This window comes from Serinus canaria, chromosome 23 (genome assembly GCF_022539315.1).
Source record: "Serinus canaria isolate serCan28SL12 chromosome 23, serCan2020, whole genome shotgun sequence".
Taxonomy (NCBI): Eukaryota; Metazoa; Chordata; class Aves; order Passeriformes; family Fringillidae; genus Serinus; species Serinus canaria.
The window spans coordinates 3820184-3845489 of NC_066336.1; the positions used below are offsets into that span (position 1 = coordinate 3820184).

At 42.7% G+C, this 25306-nt stretch overlaps 1 protein-coding gene across 7 annotated transcripts in view; it reads right to left on the reverse strand.

The window, feature by feature from the left end:
- ZMYM4 (zinc finger MYM-type containing 4) overlaps positions 1-20322 on the reverse strand; it is a 52079-nt gene extending 31757 nt beyond the window's left edge. Inside the window, exons 1-9 of one of the 7 annotated variants that reach the window (XM_030230642.2) lie at positions 20169-20322; positions 9412-9454; positions 8483-9010; positions 6883-6950; positions 6146-6316; positions 3341-3419; positions 2375-2627; positions 1630-1804; positions 1308-1520 (exon numbers count right to left, since the gene is read on the reverse strand). In XM_030230642.2, the coding sequence (XP_030086502.1) occupies positions 1308-1520; positions 1630-1804; positions 2375-2627; positions 3341-3419; positions 6146-6316; positions 6883-6950; positions 8483-9010; positions 9412-9454; positions 20169-20210 (1572 nt within the window). In that variant the 5' untranslated portion in view covers positions 20211-20322. Of the gene's footprint in view, positions 1-1307; positions 1521-1629; positions 1805-2374; positions 2628-3340; positions 3420-4900; positions 5081-6145; positions 6317-6882; positions 6951-8482; positions 9011-9411; positions 9455-20168 lie in introns of those variants that run through there. The other 6 variants (XM_018922567.3, XM_018922570.3, XM_018922568.3 and 3 more) reach the window with 6 other exon arrangements.
- Between the last annotated feature and the right edge of the window lie 4984 nt (positions 20323-25306).

Here is a 25306-nt window from a genome sequence, read left to right on the forward strand (position 1 = left end):
AATGTACCTGAACACTGTTTAAAAATCAATTTAAAATAGATTTGACTTAACCTTATAAGCTTTAAACATACTGTGTTTTCAAGAGAACTATCACATATGGAGTTTTGATGTGTGATATAAAAGCAGCATGAAAATGTTTCCAGCTTATTTAATTTTATCTCCAGATTTGTTTCAAAGGACAACTAATTCTGAAGGCAATTTTCTGGATGAACTACATTAACCATAATTTTTTTTTTCAATTCATTATGCCTTTCTTGACCTAAATGGCCTGGATAATGGGATAGCAGAGTCAAGTCATGAAATGAAGCTCCATTCTTTTATCAGAGGGCAATTTTTCCTAGAGCTATTGCATTAGAATAAATAAGTCAAAAATAACTGAGCTATTATAATAAATTAAGGTTCTCTTAAATGCTCAGGTCTTCAATAATCAAAAAGAAATATGAAAAATATAAAAGTTAAAATCGTAATTAACAACTAATTATTACTTTTCCTTTCCAATTAATTCAAAGGCTACAATGTAATAAAGAAAACTCTTTAAGGAGCATCTCAAGGCTAAAAACAGCCACAGGAGGCTGCTGCTGGGGGGTCCCACTGTGTCTTCTCCCACACTGGAATTGTCTGGTAGCTGGTCCAGTGATGATAAAGAAACAGAAAAACACATTTGGGCAAAGATTAAGCAGCAAATTATCATCCCTGGAAGTGTTCAAAACCCACTTTGACCTGTGACACTTTGTGATATGGTTTAGTGAGCATTGGGTATTTGGCTGAAGGTTGGACTTGATGATCTTGGAGGGTTTTTCCAACCTTAATGAATCTGTTATTCTTGAAATGACTAAAGCAGTTACTTTAGATCAATACAGTAACTGAAATAATTAACCAGTAAATTTGGTGTTTCTTAAAACAATTAAAATCTAATAAAAAATTAGATGGATTCTATTTTTAGTGTTTTATCCAAATACAGAATCATGGAATCCCAGAATGTTTTGGGTTGGAAGGGCCCTTTAAGTCCATCCTGTTCCACTCCCTGCCATGGGCAGGGACACCTTTCACTATCCCAGGCGGCTCCAAGCCCTAGGACCTTAAAGCCCATCCTGTTCCACTCCCTGCCATGGGCAAGGACACCTTCCACTATCCCAGGTGGCTCCAAGCCCCAATGTCCAACCTGGACACTTCCAGGGATCCAAATGCAGCCACAGCTTCTCTGGGCAGCCTGTGCCAGGACCTCCCCACCCTCACAGAGAAGATTTTCTTCCCAATATCCACCTCTGGCAGTGGGAATCCATTCCCCCTTGTCCTATCACATGTACCTGCTTGTAACCTGTCACACATACGGAACTGCAGAACTTTTTGGACTGTCCCTCTATCTGCAGGACGTGACACTGGCCAGAGCCACTGTAGCAGTACCCCCCACAGTATTCACAGCAGTTCATGGTCAGGTTGTTGGCAGAGCGGAACTGGGAGAAACAGGCGTCACTGCAGAGCTTGTGCACCACGTTCTGGTAATTCACCTCGTGCCTGATCTGCAAGAAAAGGAATATACAGCAAGGACAGGAAGAATATGTGTGGTCATCTCTGAGACAGCAAGTTGTGCTGAGCTAAAGAAATTTAAACAAGGAAATTGGCAATTACCACTGCATTCTTCTGGCACATGCTGCACTTGCTGGAAATGCTGTTGGTGTGAATAGTGACAATGGGTTTCCTTTTCAGTTCATATGTGGACAGACAAGACTGGCTGCAGAAATCCTTACTGAAGTCTGTGTTGTCAAACTGGGCAGTGATTACATCCTTTGGATTTAGAATTTCTCTATGGAAAAAGAAAAACACAGAGATAAAGGATTAATGTGAGTTTCATGTCAACTTGCTGTTCTTGCTTATCCTGTAACTAAACATTCTCCAGGAGAGGGTGATCCATTTAATTGAAACCTTGAATACATTAACTACCCATGTTTTACTACATTTTAGGGATTCATAAATCTATTTTTCTTTAGAAGAAATAATGCATAAAATACTTTTTGAAAGTGTACTCTTGTTAGTAATTTTGAGAGTGCAATGACGTTTTGAAATGGCAGGCAGATGCTGCACCTTTTGAAACACAGTTTTTCATATTTGGCTCATTTAAATTAAAAAAAAGAGAAGATGCATTCTGCACCACAGAAGCTTTTAAATCTATGTATGTGTAAAACCCAGTTAAGGAAATGGAACTGCAAGCAGACAGACCAATTAACAAAGAACAGCATCAGCCACCAATTTTTGAAGGGAAGCATAAGAGGAGCAGCACTACCAACACAGCGAGGGGCAGAAGAACAGAACTGAAGCCTTTCATTATCTGCTTGAATATCAATTATTAGTAGAACAAATGAAAGCACTGTCCTACTTTGAGCAGCTTGAGCAGGTTTTCTTGGTAGAAGCTGGTGGGCGAGAAGCGGGAATGGTGTATCCAGTGAGGCACAGTGTGGAGCAGAAGAGCTGGGTCGAGCCTTTCCTCTGGTAGGCAGTTTGCCCCTTCTGCAGGATTTTTTTACAGCCAGAACAGGAAACCCGAACAGCTGTGCTTGGAACTGAGGGTAGCATTTTACTCATGCCAGAGGATGCCACAGCAGGCTGGAAACCTGATGACAGCTGTGGAACTAAAAAAAAAAAGCCACACAGAGAAAACACAGAGTAAGTGTTACAGATCCATTACAAAGAACTTACTGGTGTGCAGGGGCAAGCACAAAGCTCATAGCTTTATTTGGGTTGTCAGGGTCTAGAGGAGAATCAAACAGCAGATGAACTCTCCACAAATACATGCCCTGTGCTGTTTTTCTGCATAGCAGATTTTTATAACTACTCTGAAGATGGAGAATGCACTTTTAACAACCCTTTCAAGGAATCATAGAATGGTTTAGGTGGGAAGGGACTTGAAAGATCATACAATTCCACCCCCTGGTATAAGCAGGGACACCTTCCACTATCCCAAGTTGCTCCAAGCCCCAGTATCCCACCTGGCCCTGGACACTTCCAGGGATCCAGGGGCAGCCACAGCTGCTCTTGGCAACCTGTGCCAGGATCTCCCCACCCTCACAGAGGAACAATTGTTATCTAAGACCTAATCTAAATCTGCTCTCCTTCAGCTTAAGACTATTTAACACATTCTCCTATGCATTTCACATTCAATTTTCCTATGCCTCAAAACCACAATTATTTTATAATCTCAATTTCATTCTCTCTAAACCAAACTAGTTCTTCATTCCTACTGGGATCAGACACAGTGAACAAAATGCAGAGTGACCTGCAACACTATTTGCAAAGGTGACACATTTTACAGATTTAAATGAAATTAGTCTTGCCTGTTCCTTACCAAGAGGATTGCCACTGACTGAAAATACAGCACTGATTTTCAGCTCCCCTTCCTGAGATTTTGGCTGTTGGCCGTACTCCTAAAACAAAGGGAAAGGAAAAGGAGAACAAATACACACATGTAATAACAGGTTACATGATTTCATTCTTTCACAATGCTGCATTGAACCTCAGGGAAGCCTAAGCCTGCTCCAAAGGCTGGGTGACAAGTGAGCACCACACACAGCTCCTGCTCAGAGCTCCACTGCAAACCACACCTGAGGGGACACAAATTGACAGGTGGGGGCTGCCTGGTGCCTCCCCCTCTCCAGCTGCAGTCCAAGACACCTCAAAATTCAGCCAAAGTTTAAGGAAATCTCTGCTTTCCATTCCAACTGTCCAGCTGGAAATGCTTTTGCAGCCCTTGCCCCTGTTCTGGGAAAGAAGTTTTATCTTCACATAAAGGAGGATAGCAATGAATTAGAGCTGGGACCTCGTAGGGGAGCACTCTGTACTAACCAGGAGTTAGGACCTTGGAGCAGCCTAAGGTGAAGCTTTGCAGCAGACCAAGGCTGGTACCACCAGGGCCAGACCACCACAGTCCCAGCTCCAGCACAAGGGAAATCACCTCACATTTGGTACAGGATGAGAAAATCCCTGGACAGCTGCTGCTGGAATAGCTGACATGCTATAAATGACTGGCTTAGTCCCCAGCAGCTATTCACACTGACAGCACACTTCCTGCCCCTGCTCTCCCTAGAAATCTGAGCCAGAAAGCAGCTTGGAACACTCCACATGTAAATCTTAATAGGCTGAATAATATAATCTCCTGGAACTACAGAGATGATAAGATTTAGCCTACTTACAGTCGTTTGGGAGTAGTGAGGCATAATGTCATGTTATGACTGAGCTAAATTCACAGTTGCTGCCTGGCTGCCAGGGAAACCAACTCAGAATCACTAAGCAAAAGGAAGCTCTCCCTTCCCAGTGGCAGTGAGATGCTCCCCCAGCTTCTGCCAGCTCCCAAAATCCCACAACAACCTCCAATGAGCACGTGCTCAAACTGAGCACTCCTCTGACTCCTGTGGGAAAACTGGGAGTTTCTATACTAGACAACCAAACTATTTCTCAAGATGTTTCCCAGGAGACAGGCAGTGGTATTCCTTGACCATGTTAACCATCAGACTGAAACAATCAAATCTCAGGTTGAGAAGCTCAAAGCTGAGTACGGGCATGCTGGGATGAGATTCTTAAGCACCATTTTTATTATTATTATTATTATTATTTTAAAATTAATCATTTGCAGACATACAGTTTTTTAAGCACTTTAACTGTAATTGTATCATTAGTCAAGAGTAGGAAAAGAAATGGAGGCAAATCCTGACATCAACTGTGCATGAACAAGCAGCTTCACAGCAGCTAAACAGTGCCAAAAAAGCTGAAGCCAAAAACCTTCAGCTCCAACTATTGGTTACAGCAAGAAATGCTCTTATCTTTCAGGAAATATTGAAAAAAAATCCATAAAATCCCCCCCATAGTAATTCCAATTTAAAGCAAAACAAAATTAACTCAGTTCTCCTACTTTTCCAGTATCAGGCAGAGTTGATAATCACAGGATTTTACTCCAGGAAGGAATTTTTTGAACCATACGATATTTGACATTTAAATTCTTCAAGTCTTCATTTTTACTTATTAATATGATCTTTGATAACCACAGACATCTCGCCTTGCATTCCACACAAATCCACACAGCAGATGCCATCTTGGGAGGACAAAAGAAGAGACAGATTTAACTAATCTACACGTGCTTTGACATTCTACAGGTTCAAGGAAAAATAAACCCAAACAATCCCACAGAGACTGAACAAATCAGAAGGACAGTAAAATCTGAAGTTGCAAATATTTTACTTATTAAATTGAGAGTATTGTGGGAAAAGAAGAAAAAGTGCTGGGAAGACAGGCCCAGAGAGTAGAGGAGGTTCAGCAGAAGGACAAAGACTGATGCTAAAAACTAACACCTGCACAGGAACACCAACATTCCTGTGTTGGTACAATGGGATGCATCATTTTGGAAATTTTTGCACACCTTTAACATATAAATTCTGATAAGTAACCCAGATATGAGCAGTGAAGGGACAGGAATTGCACCACAGCTCGTTTCCCTGGTGTCACACAGCAAACCAGTGGCACAGAGGTTGGCTGAAGCTCAGCAACCCTGGCCCCAGCACTGTTCAATCCATAGGTCAGACCTTCTCCAGATTGCAATTACTGAGTTTTATCTGTATCTTCACAAAAAGTGTCAGTCTTGAATGAGAAAGTCACTTAAACACATACTTAAATTGACTTCACTAATGGGTAAGTACTTAAATATTTTGCTAAGTCCTTTAAGTGCTAATTTAATACAAGAACAAACTAATGTGCTTGCAAAGGCAGCTTTTAAGAAGGAAGCAGCAGCAATAGCTGCTTTAATTTATATCTCTAATGGTGACCACTCATAAGTTATTTAAGAAAGTGTGATTTACAGTTTATTTCCTAGTTAGATAAAGGGTCTATGTTGCCACAGATTTAGTTACAGAAGTTTTAGAGCACTTGGCTTTGTTTCTAACTGAAAAGAAAAACATTTTCAGAGACAAGGTAACAAGACATCAAAAAGTTGGGGGGGGGGGTGGGTAATTTTTTCATAGTAGTGTAAGAGGGGAAAATCCTTCTACTAAACTATTTTCTTCAAGTTAAGTTTCGGTCAACAAACCAAATAAATGGCTGAATTTTTGTTCAGCTTAAGCGGTCAGCTGTCAGACCAAAATGAGAAATGCAATGGGAAACTTACCTCAGAATTACCAGGTTCATCTTTAATTTTGTCTAATAGTCCCTGCTGTGGGGCCATAGCTTTAGCATATTCGTCATCCAAAGGCTCCTTCTTAATTCTAATATTTGGTGCAAAGGAATTCCCCAGCTCTTGTCCAATAGATTCCTTACTAGAAAATAGGTAGCTAGACTCCTGAAACAATAATATGAAAAAGAATTCACCCTCCTGCATCTGCCATGAGGAGTTGGGCTGCTGCCAAGGGGAGTTTGTGCTGCAGACCAAGAGATTTGGGTCCTGCCAAGGTGGGAGAAATGCTGGGCAGCAGCTGCTGCCTCAACCTCCCTGCAGCCCCCTCTCTCATCCCGCCCCCAATGCTTTCCACTCCTCTGGCCAAAGCAGAAGACACCCAGCTCTGTAAGTTGGTTGTTTGGGAGTGTCTCCTGTGGATACAGCTGTTCCCTGGCTCATGTGGAAAAAAAGCAGCAGGTCAGGTGGATGCATCCAGCTGTAGGTTCGGCTCACCGGTCACTCCAACCATGCTGAACAGGAAAGTGGCTACCAAAAGAATCCTCAATCCAAAGAGAGGCTCAGGAAAATTTTACAAAATTATATGTACTGTTTAAGTAGCAAAGATGTCTAAGAGTCAGAAGATCAGTTTCCTTAACACTCAAATTTACACTCAAATACAAAATACGTATTTTGAATTATTCCAGCATATTGCTGCACTTGCAAAAGTGGTTGAAAGATCTATAGCTTACCCTGAAGTTAGTTTCTGGAGTTTGTGGCGCTAACTGCGTCCGTAATGTTTCTTCTACTTGATTATGAACTGAGGAAAACATATACATTAAATAGAAATGAATACAGGTTCCAATGCATTTCCTTTAAAACTATCAGTCTCATCCTGCTCCCCAACCCCAGTGTCTGACAGCACCTCACCACTATTAAACTACTCCCTTTCTCCTCCCTGTAGGTAAGGTGGTAATCCCTAAAGAGAACTGATTCTTTTTTAATTATACTATTGGATCATTATTTTCCCATTCCAGCAAAATAGTTGCAAACTTCCGATGCAAATTCTTCATTCAGAATTTTCCACACCTCAGCAGGTTCTGAACTCCCCTGTTTTGACATTTAAATCAGAAAAAAATTTTCAGAGCAACATCTTCCAGCTTTTTTTTTGCTGTTCTGTTCTTTTGCCTTTTCCCCTCTTCTCAGGAAATAGCATCTTCTGCTTTTTTAGAATAGATCATTTAAAAACTTTGGATTTGCCTAGATTCTGGATGCTACCATGAGCATTTATCAATCTGGTTTCAATTACTGACTACTTTACCTGATCTTTTAACTGTAGGTGTTTACAACTTTCTGAAATACATCTTATATATAGAAACATTCTTCCCTTGACTTCTAACTGAAGGTACAAGTAGAGATACATCTGTAACTTTCTTTTAAAAGATATCTTTATTGCTTCTCTAGCATTGGTGCCACCTAGAAGCACTGATTTGAAGATGCTGTTGCTGAACATTTAAAGTTTAAAGCTCAGAACTATAAGCTGTGAATGTGAACAAGCAGCCAGGAGTCCCTCACGTGCTGGTTCACCCTCCCTCTGCTGAATGAGATTAAACCATGTGTTCCTGCTTGGTTATTCTTAACTCCTTCATTCACTGTTCTGCTGTAACATTCAGAGCTTGGGAAGACAAAAATAAGTGTGTGGGCAGCAAGATTATGGAGACTGTCAAATGAGAAAGGGATTTTAGGCATCTCTGGTTCTTTCCATGTTGGCTGGATGAAGTCCAAGACACAAGTATTTGAGGAAGAAGGGGAGCAGTCTCCCAGGAAAAGCAGATTTCAAACTATGTTCTGGCTTAGTTCCTGCAGACACTAACTCCTAGCAAGCCTTTCCCTGATACTATCAAATCCACAGTGCTTTAAATTCCTAGGCATTAGTGAAGAAACAGTGCTTTGCTCAAAAAATCTTTACTGGCCACCAACTTAACCTAAACTTCATCACCTTTTCTTTTAAGAAGCTCCATGGTCTATAAAAAACAGTGAGAAAAACCAAAAGGAAGCTTGAATTGTCACCCAGCTTGGTTTAGGAAACCACAACAACAAAGAATATGTTGAGGCTCTGTAAAAAGCTGTGGAGGAAGAGACCTCCCTGACACTGCCAAGCCCTTTGCAAATCCTCCTTCTAAGACAGAGTTCATTGGATTTCAGGGTTCTTCATAAAATGCTCCCCTACACACAGCTCTGCCTGTTCTCTTCAACAAGGTGATGTTTTTAATAATTAGCCCTATTGCTGATTTCTCTCTAGTTCTTTCTTCCTCTTTGCTGGGCAGCCAGGTCTATGATGTCAACAGTTACCTGCTTTGTCAAGAAAACTGCTTTTCAATCTAGAATCCATATCTTTAGGGATTTTTTCCAACCGTTTTTCACGTTCTTGAAAATGTCCTTCTCTATTCTTGTCCTTTGCTGCAAAAGTCTCTTTGCCATTATCTCGTGTTACGCTAAAATCTTTTCGAAGTGATTTAAATAAGGGGCCCTGCTCAAAGGGGAAAGTGAGATCCTTCTGGATTGCATTCTGAACCTGAATTTCTTTTTCACTGTCCAGTTCATGATCTGGAACTCTCTTGCCCTCTTCCAGATGATCTTCATCATGAACTGCTGAAGAAAAAGTGTCTTTTGGAGTGAAATTCTGATCATCTTCGTTGTCACTCCCAACAACAGGTATGCCTGCAAGATCCCCAGAGTTCAGAAAATAATCATGATCATCACCCTGCAGTGAATTCTCGGGTCCGGCTCGGTTCGGTACTCCGTACGACAAGCTGTCCAGGCCAGGTGCTAAGTTGTGCTCAGCCTCCTCAGACATCTCTGCATCCAGAATTTCACCACCTAGGGAGAAAAAAATCCCTGTGAACTGTCAGAAAATGGACCAATTTCATGTGTAACAAAGGAGAAGTGTCCTAATCTGGCTGATGCTGTAATTCCTGTAATTGCTGTAATATTGTCAGCCTTTTCATGCCAACATAACTGTGAAAACATTGCTGGCATAGGAACGGTTCAGTCACCCTCAGCACTCTGAAGCAGCAGCTGAACTGAGTAAAACTAAGCAAAGAAAGAAAAAATATTAATTTCCATTCACCTCACTTGTAGCACTTGTGGAGAAGGCAATGCAGGAGGGAATGAGCAGGAAGGGCTGGGATGAGGGCAAGACAGTCTTGTTCAGCAGCAATGACACTTCCAAGAAAGGCTTTGTGAAACTATGACATTAGAGAATAAATGGAAATACTTACATTTTTCTGTAATATCAAATACCGCATCAGATTTATCTTCAAACTGTAAAAAAGGAAAGCACTGTGTCATTGTCTTGGTCAGCTGCCACGTACTTTGCTAAAAAGTATGTGATCAAAACCAAGCAGAAGGATCACAATTCCTCCTCCTCTTCCTCCTTTCTTCCTTGTCCCAAGCAAATTTTTATGAATTAAGACTGTTACATCACTGAGAAGCCACACTAACCCTAATGAGTTCAGAATACACAGAAAAGGCACACAAGGAAAATTTAGAAATAGTATTGCTTCCCAGAGGAGAGAGGAAAGGGAATGTCAATTTTCTCTACTACCTGGGATACCAGTACCAGGTCAAGGCCACGGATTCTTCCCTGATACTCCACGAGCCTTCATTCCCTCTGAACACCATAAATAAAAACCAGGAGCATGAACAGCTCCCACTGCACAGGCCCAAGGGTTTCACCTCTCCTACAGGGAATTTTCACCTTTCCAGGAACAGGGAAATGCAATGCTTAACTTCCCAACACAGAGAGTGTCAGTGTGAGCATAAGCACAGTAGACCCAGATGCTGACTGAGTGCTGTACAGACATCTGTCTGCACTAAACATCCTCTGACAGACGTTGAAGTTGTTGGCATGGTTGGATGGTGCCTAGAGAAGGATTATTAAAGTTTCCTTCAAAATGTCCTACTCATTAGCAGCCTTCTTTTCTGCCCAAGAGATAACAGTAATTCATTTAAGCCCTCTCTCCTTTCTCTGCCTTGCCAGCTCTACACTTTTTTCTTGGTAGATCCTGCTCACACTGCAATTCTTAAGCCATCTTAGGGAAAGTAATGGGATTTGATAGCAAAGGGATGAGCCCTAATTTCATTTAACTCAAGTCATTTAATTGATAAATCCGGTATTTCTCAGGACTGTGATGGGAGCTATCAGTTTGGTAGCAGGCAGCTCTAGGAAAGGATGACAACAGACTGTCCCAGAGGTCATTTGATGGCAAAATGTCCCTTTCCAATACCACTTGCAGGTCTGCAAAGACAGGTAGCTCCTTCAGCTTAACTGGACACACATGGAATAGTGAGGACATGTCCAGCATGGCATCAAGTCACTTGGATACTGCACCAGAACTTTCTAGTTTCTCTGAGCAGACACTTGAGGCTGGAAAAGTAAAAGAGAACCAAAACAAAACAAAAAAAGGTTACAGTTCCACAAGGCTGATGCAAGTCTTCTCCATGTCTTTATCTACAGAGAAAGAGTAAGGAAACACCTCCCAGGAAGTTTTGCAAGGCCTGAGCTCTGTTCCTGCTACAATTATCTCAGGAGTGTCTGGAAGATGGAAATTTAATGTTGATCTAGAAGCCCATTAACAGTCAACTAAGTTTACACAGGTGTAAAACTAATCCCCATAAATACTGGATATACTAAGTGCTCATACAAGCTGCTGAGGATAGGGACAGCAGGGGTGGGCTGCTTTTAGAGAAGAACATGGAAAGGAACTTGTTGCCATTTGATAATAATATCAGAGCATGAAGTTTTTGGAGGCAAAGAACCAACAGCCCAGGTCCTTGACTCTACACTGACCTTTTTTTGATCATTTTTTGCTTCCTGTCAGGAATTCTCTATCCTCTCCAAAAATGTCACAACAGAATTTGATGGTAGGATGAAGGGAATTTTCAGCTGAGACGAGCTCATCCTTTTCTCAGGGTAGATTTGTATCAAAGTAGTTCTTTAACTCTTTTGAGACACAAAGTACCCGGGGAAAAATATTGCAGGTCCTACACAACCCTGGCTGCCTTAGACACCCAAACCTGAGGTATTCCTTCTCCTCTTCTGGTGGTTACAAATCTTTTGCCAACAGCTGACAACCCCAGAAATGCTTGTATTACCAAGGGATACATTTTGCAGTGTGGATCTCTCTCACTGTTTCATTCAAAGAAACACTAACAGGCAAGTCAGCACAAGGGGCCACCTGCAAGAGCATGAGGGACTCCCAAAAACATTAAGGAGAAGCTGGAAAACATTTACAATGCACCTGGAAAGAACCCAAGACACTTCCCAAACACAAGGTCATCCTAGGGAAAAAAAAACAACCCTGTTTTGTTTCTTCACTCATTATTTTGTGAGGATATGAAAAGAAGACATCATCTTGGATATCTTCTTCTTTCAAAAGGTTTTTGAGTACAGAGGAAGATCTGTGTCTGTGGTCAAAAGCTTTCCCTGGAAATATTTATAAACCAGGAACTCCAGCATCTGACTATACCAGCAGCCTTATCTAAGCCACCATCTAGTTTCTGACTGTGAACAGCATCAGAACTCCCACAGTGAGTAAACTTAAAGGGAGAAAACCAGGGAAAGTGTTGGGATGATTGTGTGTGTGTACACATATGTATCTACACACACATAAATATATATATCCCCAACAAATTACTCATTCTATAAGTCTATAACTAGACTGTCCCTGAAATTAGAGCTTACATTTTTTTCAGCATTAATGTGGGGTATTTTCTCAGTTATACATTTCTAGTCCCTTCCACAATGTCACTGAAGTCTTGTTCAATGCCACCTCAGGAGAAAATTTTGTGTATCACCAGTTACAAAAATGTGTCACTTTAATAAATCATGTACATTAGCTTTTAACTGGAGTATGGTCTTTATCACACAGAAACATGAACAAAAACACCCAAGTCACTATTTCTGTATTATTCTATTACAATTCTGCAAGGCAATTCCCTCCCTCCAGTCCTCATGCTTCCTCCTTTCATCACTGTTAATTCCTTTTATTTCCTCTGCTCAGATTTTTTAAGACTTAGTGAGAAGTGGAGCAAAAGTACTTGAGGGGCTAACATGGAACTGATGGCATTTCCTCTGGGTCACTTTTGTCAGATCTAAGGAGAAAGGTACCTCAACACCCTGCATTAAGTCTTTGATAAAAGACTTTCCTACAAAAGGAAAGTCTCAGGAACAGTTTTATGTTCAAATACTGAGGCTTCAACTCTTCAACTCAGTCCTCAAAACTCACTTGCCATTGTAAAATAAAACTCAATAATACAATATTCTAAACCACCTTCATTCAATCATCTCGGCAAATATTTGCCAGAGAATAATAATTCTTAGTGGTTTTAATCATTTAACTCCATAAGAGTTTACTACAGAACAGTTTGAGTTTGGTATTAGTGAAATTCAATGTTTTTAGGCTATACTTTTTCAGTGACTGCCTCATTAGCTAGGACTGCACACAAAGTGGTACTCTGCCTACTCAGGCTATAAAAAGCAAATAAATGAATGAATGAAATGAAACAAGAATACAGAAATGATGACAAAACAATGAGGCATTTCTGGAAGCAATGTGACTTCCTTAAAAGTAACTACTCTGTAAAAAAAGACAGCATTGCTTTTATAAACAAAATAAAATTCCACCAGATATGTCACTGTTTTTTACCAGAGGTACATGAGGCTGAGGGAGCAGTGTCACAGCCTCAGCACTAACCTGCCTTTGCTGGGAATGGAGGACAGAAGGACACATTTACACTTCAATATAACATGCTAATTTGAAATAACTAAAAAGCTGATCCATACCTTCATGGTGTTCAACATAGCCATGTCATCCATAAATCAAACAATTCATAGATTATTTTGGTGCAATATAAAGAGAGAAGCTGCCTACGGCTACATTATTGCTTTGTATGCAAAACAGAGAATTCCATTAAGAAATAAACAAATCAGTGTATCTACTTTACACACACAGAATGTCTTTCTAGTAAGCTTCTGAAGTTTGATCCTAGATTTTAACATAACCATCAGCAAACTGTGGAAAGGAAGCAGATGTTAGGAGAACTGCAATTAAAAATAGTCAGAAATGATTCTCAGTTTGCCTGTAGTTTCCTTGTCCCTCCATGCACAGCATAATCCCCACTCCAGAATTCATTCAACTACAAGACACCGTATGAAACAAAACAAAAAAAAAAAAAGGAATTGAAATTTCAATTGCTATTCATGAGGCAGGTTGGGTGAGCTCAGGAAGCATCCCCTGACCTTTTCCACATGGCGGGGATGCCAGGCAGGGATGCCAGGCAGGCAGCCAACCGCGCTGCACCTCTGCCACCGCTAAACTCCGCGGCACGCGCGGAATTCCGCAGCGGGTCCTGCCGGAGCTGCTTCCCACCGAAACACGGCCAGCCCTACGGATCCGTACCTTCCGAGCACCTGGGGAGGGAAGAGACGGGGTAACAAAGAGCCAGGCTGCTGCAGATACCTGCCACAGGAAAAGAAAGGCTGCGGCAGGAAGAGAACCTGCCGGGGTCACAGCCATAGAGCCGAGCGCGGCCGGGCCGGCAGAGCCCCCCCTAGCCGGCTCCGGGACCCCCGGCACCGCAGGGACACGGCATCTTCCTGCCTGGGGACAGGCTCCGAGTCCCTCTGGGGACAGGGACAGCGGCAGCTCGGCAGGGTAGGTGTCTCTGAGGCTTCCCTGAGCCATGTCGAACACTTGAAAAGATTGTTCTTAATCTAGGCTGAGAGTAATACAGTGGAGATGGTGATGGGAGTTTTTAAAGGCAAATCTCAAACATGTAAAAAGCAGGCATTTTCCAGCTGCTGGTGGCTCCCTACATTCTGGTCAAGAAATACAGTTTTACCTTGTGTCTCACTTACACATCTTCAATTTTTAAGTGTCAGGCCAGAAGATTTAGGCATGTGCTGCTCCCCTTTTATTTCTGCATTTTAAGAATTCTGGATCATTCACCAGAAATCACAGGGAGCAGCTCAGCATGGAATTTTATCGTCCCTTTATGTCACCAGGCTTTTCTGATATTCCTGACCTTTTGGAATTCCAATTCCAGCAATTGGAATTCCAGGCCAATTCCAAACAACTTTATAGTTTCCATACCCACCCAGCACACACACAGAACCTGCATACTGTTACCAACAGGTATGGGGCCAAGATGAATTTGTCAAACACACAGAAGTTGTAGGAGAGCCTTATTTTTTCTGGAATATTGGTGGGTTTAGTCTATACCTACAAAAGCCATAGGAGGATCCAAGCCCTTCTCCCATTCACACACAAAATCATGGATTCGAGAAGGAAGCAGGTCCACATGAAATGGTTTCACCCGGCAATCACAGGATCCTAGCCTGGTTTAAGTTGGAAAATACCTTAAAGATCATCTTGTTCTAAGCCTTGTCTTGGGCAGGGACATTCCCACTGTCCCAGGCTGCTCCAAGCCCTGTCCAACCTGGCCTTGGACACTTCCAGGAATGGGGGCAGCCAGAGCTGCTCTGGGCAGCTGTGCCAGGAAGTCACTACCCTCAAAGGGAATAACTTTTTCCTAATATTTGTTATTAACAACAAATTTCCTTGCAATGGTCTTTGCAAAGACACCAGATTTTGATGTGCTTTGGGTTTTTCAGTTAAAAAACAGACACAAACCACACAGCAAGCAAACAAACCAAGACATCCACAAGAAATACTTTGTTTCCAAACAAAGCACTTCTTCCCTCAAAACCTCACCCCTGGCTCTGTGCTGAACTTCCCTGTTGCTGGTAAGACACAAACAACCACTAAAGCTGGGATTTTGGTTACACTGAGGCTGTAAATGAACTGAAATAAAAATAATTCTAGTTTCTCACAGCATAAGGCAGGAGAACTAAATGGAAATTACAAGGATGTAAAAATGCCCAGTATCATAGCAGGGTCTATGTCACAATATGTCTGTTTATGCTGTGATGTTCAGCAGTAACTTACTGCAAGTGTTTCAGTTCAGTTACATATTTTAGCTTATTCCACAAGCAGGGCAGCACAGTCCAGATCACAAATGTGAGCTTTTGGCCAAAGCTTTCACAAATATGGCTAGTGAGAAAGTTATGTTCTGCAAAACATGGAATCCCCTTAATTCCATTTAGCTCAGAAGCTGAACAGCTCATCAAGAGAGAGCCACCCCTGTGTCCTTTGGGGAAAGCCAGTCCATGGAATACAACTAAGAAGTGCCAAGGGTGACAATCCAGGGTGGAGCAGCAGCACTAGAACCTCAGGAAGATCTCTCTGCTCAATGTCTCTTCCAGAAAGATGATTAACTATGTTAGTAATTAGTTGCTACTAGCTATACTACTAATAGGAGAAAAAATAAGCCCAACCCACTGTAAATTAATTTTTAAAGAGAGTGAAGTGCTTGAACCTGAAGTTCTCTGCTCGTCATTACAATCTGTCCTCAATTCAGAAACCCACAAGGTGGTTTTGTGAACAAATTGGGAAAATTTACAATTGTAGCACTTTTTGCTTGACAAACTCAGCAGAACCATCTCCTGCCCAGCCTGGTTTGTGTTCCCAGCCCCACTCTGGTGACTGGGCTCAGCTCCATCAGGTACTGCATGTCCTTCTCCTAAGAGTTCAGTGCCAACAGCAATTGATGGTGCAAATGGGAGAGCCTGGATGTACATCCAATTCTATTTCAGTATTTCTGTCCTTAAAGAGAAAAAATATCTACTTCATTCTTCAAAGTACTTTCCTAACTCTGGCTTCCTTTTTGCCTTTTCCACAATTAAACACAACAAAATCCTGTTAATAGCCTGCATTAACTGTACTTCATAAGGCTTTCTGAGCAAACAGCACCATATAAAGATGAATTTCAATGCAGATAAAATCTTTTCATCTACTTTCAAGTCTTTTAAGAAATATCAAGATTTGCAGAAATACACAAATAAGTTATTAAGAATTTAATAATAATAAAGGAAGTATTCCAAAATGCCTCCTGTGGGAATAACTCTGTATAGTTGTGCTAATTCTGTTTCAAGTTCTTCTCACCTAAATTTAGACAACTAAACATTAGTTTATTAGGCTAATGATTCAGGTTTCCTCTCTTTCCAACGGAAATTAAAGAATTGTGGCAGCAGCAATTTATCCTGCCCTGGGACTGTGGACCAGATATCAAAAGGGAAAAGGACCAAATGTAGAATTAAAGTCTTGGCTTTGTCACCAAAAACTTGATGTATTAAACTTTGGTTATGACAACAACTGGTCATCACACTTTTATAACTAAAAAATTCAAAGGCATTAGACACAACACACTTTTAAACTATCTCATGTAGAGGTAACCCCTATAATACTTCCAGCTACTCTTAAAATTAAACAAATTTATCTAAAACAGTAGCAAACACTGTAACCAAAATTAAATACATTACCTTCATTCTTCATTCGGTATTTGTAGAAAGGACAGATACATCACATAATTTTCTGAGAGATATCAGGTTGGTAAAGCAAGTTACAGTCTCTTAAACTTTTCATTTCCCTTGGAATTTCTGAGGAGCACTTCCAGAGGAAGAGAGAATGACACTAAGGCAGAACACAGGCTGAGAGGATGGACACTGCAAGCACCCCCAATCCTGCTGACATGTCCTCAATGAAATATTCTCAGAGGATCCCAGAGAACAAGTGTTACAAGCAACAGCACGAGTGAGGTCCAAGAACTCTTAGGTCTTTACCACACTCATGGAATGGATGATGGAAATCATCTGAACTCAGTCAGTCATTGACTAAAAACCTTGGAGTTTTGAGAGAAAACTTCCTGTAAGGCCTAGGGAAAGGCATTCTGGAAGGAATGATGGGGTACAAGTCATCAGTCATAAAATCAGAGGATGGTTTGGGTTGGAAGGGATCTTAAAGATCATCCAGTTGTAACCCCTAACGAGAGAAGAGTTGAGACAACCACTTCAAGAACATTGTAGTGATTTCAGAATTAAATTCCACAATCCTAAAGATGCAAAAGGCCTTGAATTGGGCACAAAGACCTGACTTAACTTTCTCTATTTTACACAATGTGAAAAGTTTTAACCTAAATGCCTGGGATCCATTATGCTCATTTTTGCAAAGAGAATTCAAGGATTATGACATTAAAACATCCTTTGAGAGGTGCACGAGCCTTGGCAGAGAAACATTTTCATCATCTTTCTACCATTCTGGAGTCATTCAGCAACAAAACTTTCTAAATAAGATGCTCCCCTTCAATTTTTAATTACAGTCATGCAAAATTAAAAATCTTTTGCAAACATCTGTTTTATTAATGTGGACACCCAAGTGTTCACCTGTTCAGACCACATTAATTTCCAACAGTCCAAGTGTCAAATTTCAGTACAGCCCAAACTGTCTTGCCTAGTCCAAAGGGATATCAACAACTGTTGTAATAAATGAACATTCCAGTCAAAACAATTAGCTGTTCAAAACAATATTATACACAAAATACTTTTATAAACTACTTAAAAAACATACTAGCAGATATCTTTCAAGTTAATATTGATCTTGTGTAGTAAATGTTTTCTTAGCATACACAACAGTTAGATTCAGAGCAGAAAACAACCTGCTTTAAAACAATTTAGCCACAAAAACTTCCCAAAACCTATTAAAATCAAATTAGATAAACTTCTGTCAGTCTTAGACTGGCAAAAACTTTACTCTTTAGTTTGTTGCTCATTCATGGGTTGAGTTAAAAGATGGTGACTGCTTATCCATGGGATTTACAACATGCCAGTTTCAGTGTATGTGCTTCTGGAATAATTGCAGAGATTCTAATACTGAAAAGAACAATTCTGAAAACACCACCAACTGCTAAGCTCCTGTCTGAAGAAATCATTAAATCACTCTTTATTTTCTCCACATAAAGGAAAATAATTTTTACAAGAAATCCTTGTTATGCCTTAGGCACAAGACTTGGAAGAATCCAAACCCATGACCTCCTGTAGAATGGGAACTGGGCCATTATGGGGAAGGGAACTGGGATATGCAGGTCTTCCATGACCTCGTTAATTATTAGATCTGTGTGCTGGATTTACAGTTTGCCATCCTCACTTCTCACAGGCTCCATCAGCCTTGGGAGCAGCCCAGGATTCACTTCTCCCCATGTTCCTCAAGAACATCTTGTGGCAAAACCAGCTTTGGGACAATGCCTCGTGGGCAAGTTGTGTTTCCTCTTTCTTCATTTACTTGCCCAGGGCAACACCACTTTCCTGGATCACTCCTAACTTTTACTGAAGCCCTCTGCTTCAGCAGGAGCAGAGAACATTGTCAATGCCAACAGCATGGGAAGCTTTCCATAACCTACAGGGACACGTGGACCAGTAACTGATGGAGACTTCCAGACTTGGCACCCAGGGAATAATTAGCCAACGGAGAGAGAAATGATTTTTAGTGAGACCAATGAAGATGATGTTGACCAGGTGATAAATTTGTTATTCGTCAGTGGGTAAGTGACAAGCTTGGGAGGAAAAAAGGCAACATTCTCTTTTTCTGCAGGTAACACCAAATAACTCCATAGATAAAAGGAGCATGTCAAGGCAATGAGCATGGAGAAACCAGAGACACCAGGACAGACTGCACAACCTCTGAGCAACCTGCTCCAACACTTCACTGTTCTCATGGTGCACAAGGGTTTCCTTATGTCCATTAACATTTCAATCACTGGCAATGAAGTTTAATTCAAGATTTCTCAAGTTACTGTCCTACCTGCAGCCATTTCCCTTCACACTTCTTGCAGCTAGCCAATATCTGATTCCCCCAAAGACCTGCACATTTACGTACTATCTGTGAGCAATTCCACAAAATTCCTGGAGCCTGTAAGTGAAGTGTTTGAAAGACACAGGTTTAAGAAATTCAGAGATAATGTTCACTCCCTTACTGCAGAGGAGGCAGACATCTACACAACTCACTCAAGTGAGACCCTGAGAGGTCATGCTCTCTTTGGTTACAATTAGTTTCAATGTTTATCAACAATTACTTTCACAAGTTTCAAGTCCCCTGATACAAATTCAGCAATTAAACTTCTCTCCCATGCACCAATGGAAAACTTGAGCCTCTGCTCTTGTATTTCCCCAAGGCTGGAGAACGGGAAAGCTTCATCTTTGGGGAAAGGGAAGTGGACAGCTCAGTCTTGTAGTGGCCTATGGACTCTTCCACACAAGCAGAAACATGATTTAAACCTCATTCCTGGCAAAAAGCTTTCAACTAAATGCTACATGTGTGCAGGAAAGAGGACTGGACTCATGGCAAGATTATTTTCAGCACTGCTTAAAACATTCACCCACAGTTCCTTCACAGCTACAAAGTGTTGGCCACAAAGAACCTTCCACTGGTTTAAGAGATGAAGTAGTTCTTCAAGTAAAGTTGGACTTGATCATCTTGGAGGTGTTTTCAACCTTCATGATTCTATGACACCAAATAGATGAGAATGGACAGTGTGCTTACAGACAAGAGGTTACAATGATGGCCCAAGCTGTGACAATGAAGGACCAAGAGCTGGGATGTTCATGGCTAAAGGTATGGGCATAAGGGTTACAGCCAAGTGCTGGAAGGAGCATGGCTAACATGAGACACACGAGGGTTGCAGCCAAATCCTGGGATGGTCATGGCTAACAGAAGCCATTCAATGGTTACAGCCTGAGCACCCAAGAACTGGATGGTACTGCCATCTTGACTCCCTCTGGCCTGACATGGACAACTGAAATTAAGAGGAGCAGCAAGGACATCGTGCTTTAAACAAGGAGAAGGACGGTGACGACAGCTCCTGCTTAGCTGCAAGTTTATTATTTAAGTGATGCCAAGACGCTCGTGGCGGTGATGCTTGGACACTGCCCTGGGGGAGAGGAAGCTGAAGGGCCCCGAGGGGCAGTGCTGCTGGCCTGCGGCCGGGCAGCTCGTGCGGCTCGGTACCCTCGGGACCCCCGGTGGGGCCGCGCCTCGCCCACCGCATCCCGCCCCCGCCCGCGCCCCCCGCGCCCCCCACTCACCCTGCCGCGGGGGCCGGGCCCCTCCTCCTTGGCCTCCGCCATGTTGCGCCCCCCCTCAGCTGTCCCAGCCCGGGGCGAGGGGCCGGGGGTCACTCCCTCTCAGCCTCCCCCGCTCTCCGGGGGACGGCGGCTCCGGGGGGCTCCGCGACGCGGCGGGCGGGGCTGAGGGGGGGCCCGGCGGCTCCCCGAGGGCGGCGGGGGGGGGGGGTTCGGACCCGCCAGGCCGCGGCCGCTGCTCCCTGAGCTGCCCCGACCAGCCCAGCGCGGGGCCGCTCCGCGCATGCGCCGCACGCCTGCGCGCGCCCGCGCAGGCGCGGCGGGGGCTCGGCGGGGCCGCGGGGTCGGGGGTGCCCTGAGGCGGGGGGGTCGCTCCGGGATCCCGCGGCGGGAGCGGCCCGGGAGCTCCGCCGCCCTCACGGCGCTGCCAGCGGCGACACGGGGGCGGCGACCTTGTGGCGTGGCTGCCGGGGCTGTCGCGCTGGCGGCAGGTGGTCGGTGGTCTCCTGGCTCCACTGGCGCCGCCGGGATGAGGGCCCGGCCAGGCCACAGCACCGCCCTCACGGCGCCCACCTCACCTGTCCTGCCTATTGTAGCTCTGCTGCGTCATTCGTGAATAAATTCATTTTGAATTAAGTAATTTTTAAACTGAGTTTAATTTAATTTTGTTGGTACTGTTCAAAACGTGGAATATGTAAAAATTTTCTTAAGGATTTTCTGTGATGTTTGATGTGCGTGTGCTTTCAAGCCTCGTCAGCAAGGAGGGAGATTTAATCCGTGGAACAAATAGCAGCTCACAAGATCTAAGCGATGTCCAGGTGTTAGAGAAATAAGTTATTGTTGGTAGAGTTGCCTTGTTAAAGTTTAGGCCTGGACATGATTCCTGATCTCAGCCCTAGAGGGAGTTTAACAAAGCCTGGGGAGAAGGATGTGCCAGTGATGGACACAGGAAATGCACCATTGACGGGCCACAAAGAGGAACGAGCTAATGAACCCAACCTGGCAATTGTTCTGAGTCAACTGCAGCTGGGTGAAGGGGTAATTGTGGCAGGGGGAGATCACCACTGCCAACTCATGGACCGCTGGCCCAAGAAACCACCAGCCCAAAAGAAAGAAACACTGAGCATGGCACTAATTAGCATGAATAGCAAGAGATTCATTACCCAGCAGAACACTAATTAAAAGAAAACTATGTAACATGTAGCCAACGAACACTGATGGCCTATTAAGAAAACCTTTGAAACCATATGTGAGATTCAGATTATTGAGGGTTTTTAATTGTGAGCAATGTTGGACATTGCCAGCACCCAGAAGTTGATAAGGACAATGCATTCTTGTCTCTTTAGTAATTAATTAATCTATCTGCTAATTAAAACTTAGACTTAAAGGAAATCTCCACTTCCCAGTTTATCTGATTTGCACAGTTATAGACTGGTGCTGAGCTGCAGCTGCATTTCAGTGGTGACTGAAGTGATCCTTATATAAACACTGTCCTTCAGCTGGCCTGAAATGCTGGATGCAGAATATTGGGATTCATTTAGGAAATCCTGTCAGGTCTCTCTTAGAAATCATGGCATTCCAAGGACAAAGAGATAATTAATGTGATTATTTAATAATTAATGCTTTTCACTTATGCAATAATCCTCATCCTCAAGTCTAAATTAAAATAATCCTTATCTTGAAGTCTAAAATAATTACAGTTGCTGAGTTGTTTTGTGAAATTTCTCCAAAAAAAATGGGTTTTTTAAATGGCAAAAGATGTTATATGTGAACTGGGAGCCTGATGTGAAATTTTATAGTAATTTAAAAAATAATTTTATCTTTAGGTAGCTACAAAGTAAAGAATTAATATTTTGATATTTTTAATGGGGACAAAATACAATAACAATAAAAAAATTAATAGGGATTTATATTTCATTTTTTTAAGAGTTAGAAATTCTAATACTGTCTCAATATAGGGCTGCACATATCAGGGTTCCCCAGGTGTTTTGCACAAAAGTTCACTGTGAACACACAGGTGTCCCAAAAGCATGGGGGTCACAGCACAGATTGTGCTGTACTGTGTGGACCAGCTGAAAATGCACAGATTTCTCAATGGGCTTTTCTAGGAAGACAGAAAACAGAGAAATAAATTTACTACATAGTAAATATAATAAAGAATTAATATTTATTAACTTAACTAAAATGCTGAGAAGTTCAAGTATGAGGGAGACCATAAAAGTTCAAGTTTGGTTTAGGAATTAAGATACTTAGGAAAATAAACTTGCTTTTCCTTTTTGCTCTCTGCTTTCTGAGGCTTTGCAAAGGCTGCCTTTATGTTTTCAGGCTGAAGTTTAGAAATTGTAGGTGTTTTTGTGTTACTAAACCTCTTTTTTCATGTCATCCTAGTGCCAAATGGATAACCTCAAATACCACAAGAACTCGACAAAACTTCTGTAACTTCTTGGGCTACATTGTAAGTTTCCATAGTATGGTATAAAATGAACTTGTTCAAGCATTTTCATGGGAACAGACATCTTTGTGCCATTGTGTGATTCTCCTAAGTAAACCAGGGAGTGGAGGAAATATCTGAATTTTGAATATCCAACAGAAAATGCTTTCAGACCACTGTACAGAGAATTCTGTGAGAAATAGATTCTGTCACTACAACGGGTGATAAATCAGCCATGTGCTGTTGAAATCTCTGCCTGCTGCAGGTTTGTTGATGGTGGTGCCACAGTGGACAGACAAGGGGGTGACCGTGAGAGCCACCATTTAAAGCCGGATTGACCTTGGTGTGGGCTGAGACATCCAAACCATTCTCTGTGGGATGTTGGAACCAGAACAGGACATTCTTCAGCTTCTTCAGACTCTTGACTCTTGGGTGTTGTTGGCCCAGCTTTGGGAAGACCTGGCTGTGGCCTTCCAGTACTTGAAGGGGACAAGAGGAAAGATGGAGAGAGGCTGTTTCCAAGGCCTGGAGTGACAGAACAAGGGGAAATAGCTCCCTACCGCCAGAGGACAGAGTTAGATGGGAGATTTGGAAGGAATTGTTCCCTGTGAAGGAACAGGGGGCTCTGTGTGTTCACAGGAGGCTCTGGCATAGGTTGCCCAGAGAAGCTGTGGGTGCCCCATCCCTGGCAGAGTCTAAGGCCGGGTTGGACAGTGAGGCTCGGAGCAACCTGGGATAGTGAAAGGTGTCTCTGCCCATGGCAGGGAGTGGAACAGGATGGGCTTTAAGGTCCCTTCCAACCCAGAACATTCCATGATTCTGTGATTCTACAGGAACTGTTTGTGCACTAATGTGGTTGAAAAAGACACTGCAGAATACATAGATAATGTGGTGATGACTCCTGCAGAACAGAGCAAGATAAATGCCTGGATAAGGCAGGGAAAAGATAAGATTGTTCCACACTATTGTTTTTGAATTGCTTTTTAATTCACCCCTGGAGTACCCATATTCCAATCTGCTGCACAATCCAGAGTGAGACTATTCCTCTTTAAACCAGTGACATTTAAAAAGGAACCACAAAACCCCCTCTACATGCAGGCTGCAGTTCAGTGAACTGGATGAATGATCTTTGCACATCCCCACGGGCATGCACAGCTGAATGTAGATCACCCAGAAAACCTGCCAGCTGTACAGAGTGGGGCTGGGCACTCCTGCAAACCTGCCAGCCTTATGGGTTGGGGCTGGGTACTCCTGCCTCTGCTCCAGCACAGGGTCTACAGAGAATTCCAGCTGCAGGTGGAACAGCCCTGCTGTGTGTTTCAGGCCAAACATGAATTAGTAACAATAAATAATCTTGTTTCCTTTCCAGTGAGCCTCCAAATAGGACAGCTTTGGGAGATGGGTGGAGGAAAACATGGCTGTTGCAGATGTTGTACCCACAAAGAATCATGAAATGGTTAAGGTTGGAAAAGACCTCTAAGATCACCAAATCCAACCATCAGCACAGCACCACCACCACATTCATCACTAACCATGTGGTGCTTTGGGCACTTCTTAGTCCTTGTTTTTGTCACGGACTGAAAAGGGATGTGCAGATGAGCAGCAAGTGGCCTTTTCTGTCCCAGAGATGGGCAAAACTGTGGACACTTCTTAATTTTAGGTGCTCTCGTTCTGCAGACTCTTCTGAAGCAGGGCTGTAATGCTGTAAGAAAATACAGGGAATATTTCAGGGGAAAAGCAATTGCAGTGGTGTCTCCTCTTGAGCCCTGAGCAGACAGGGGAGAGCCAGGGGCAGTGAGGACATGGGTTTGTGTCCCAGCTCAGGGGCTGCTCTGGCTTGTCCCTCCATGTGCTGGGTGGGATTTGCATTTCCCTGGCGCTGGTGATGTCAGGAACTGCCAGGACAAAGGGGAACAGGAGGCTTGGAAACAACAAGGATCAAGGAAAGAGAAAAGCCAAGTTTGAAAAAGCGAACACTTAGTCATAGAGACATAGACGCAGGAGGGCTGGCAGGGGCCTATTTCCATCCTGAAACTCCCCCTCATTCCCAGACTTGCTCTGGCTGTGTTTGCTGTTAACATCCCCTTCCCCCACCACCCACAGATAACTGAAGGAGCAGCCGTTGAAAAAGGGAAAAAAAAAAAAGAAAAAAAAAAAGGCAGTTGCCTTGCTCTGCCTGCAGGAGAAATGTCAGGAAGTGTCTGGTGGTGGGTGGGATGAAAGGAGGAAGCTGAACTCTAAAGAGAATATTCTAGCTCTGCTCGTACAAACAAATGCCCCTCTGTATTCTGTTTGATAAGAACATCCAGGAGCAGGTCCTCCTGCGTGCAGGAGTGTGGAGTAACTTACACACCTCTGCGTGATTTATTTGTACATGCTGCATTACCCCCAGCACTCCATGAACTGGAGGGGAAAAGATGGAAACAGCTCGGGAAAAGCACAAGCATCATCAATAATTAATAGTGCCTTTTTTGTAAAAGGAATGATCCAATATTAATTATGAAGTTAATTTCTGTTTGGATGGTTTGTGCATGTGTATGAAATTTGGACCAGGATTTAAGTTCAGTGCAATCATGCTTTTATTCTAATTACAATAATTATAAATCTATTTTGCATCTTCTTTTTAAGTCTCAATAACACAGGCTTTTGTTTCCAAACATGCCAGACAGCAGTTTTTGCACACCAAATATGGCAGCTCTCAGCTCCCCAA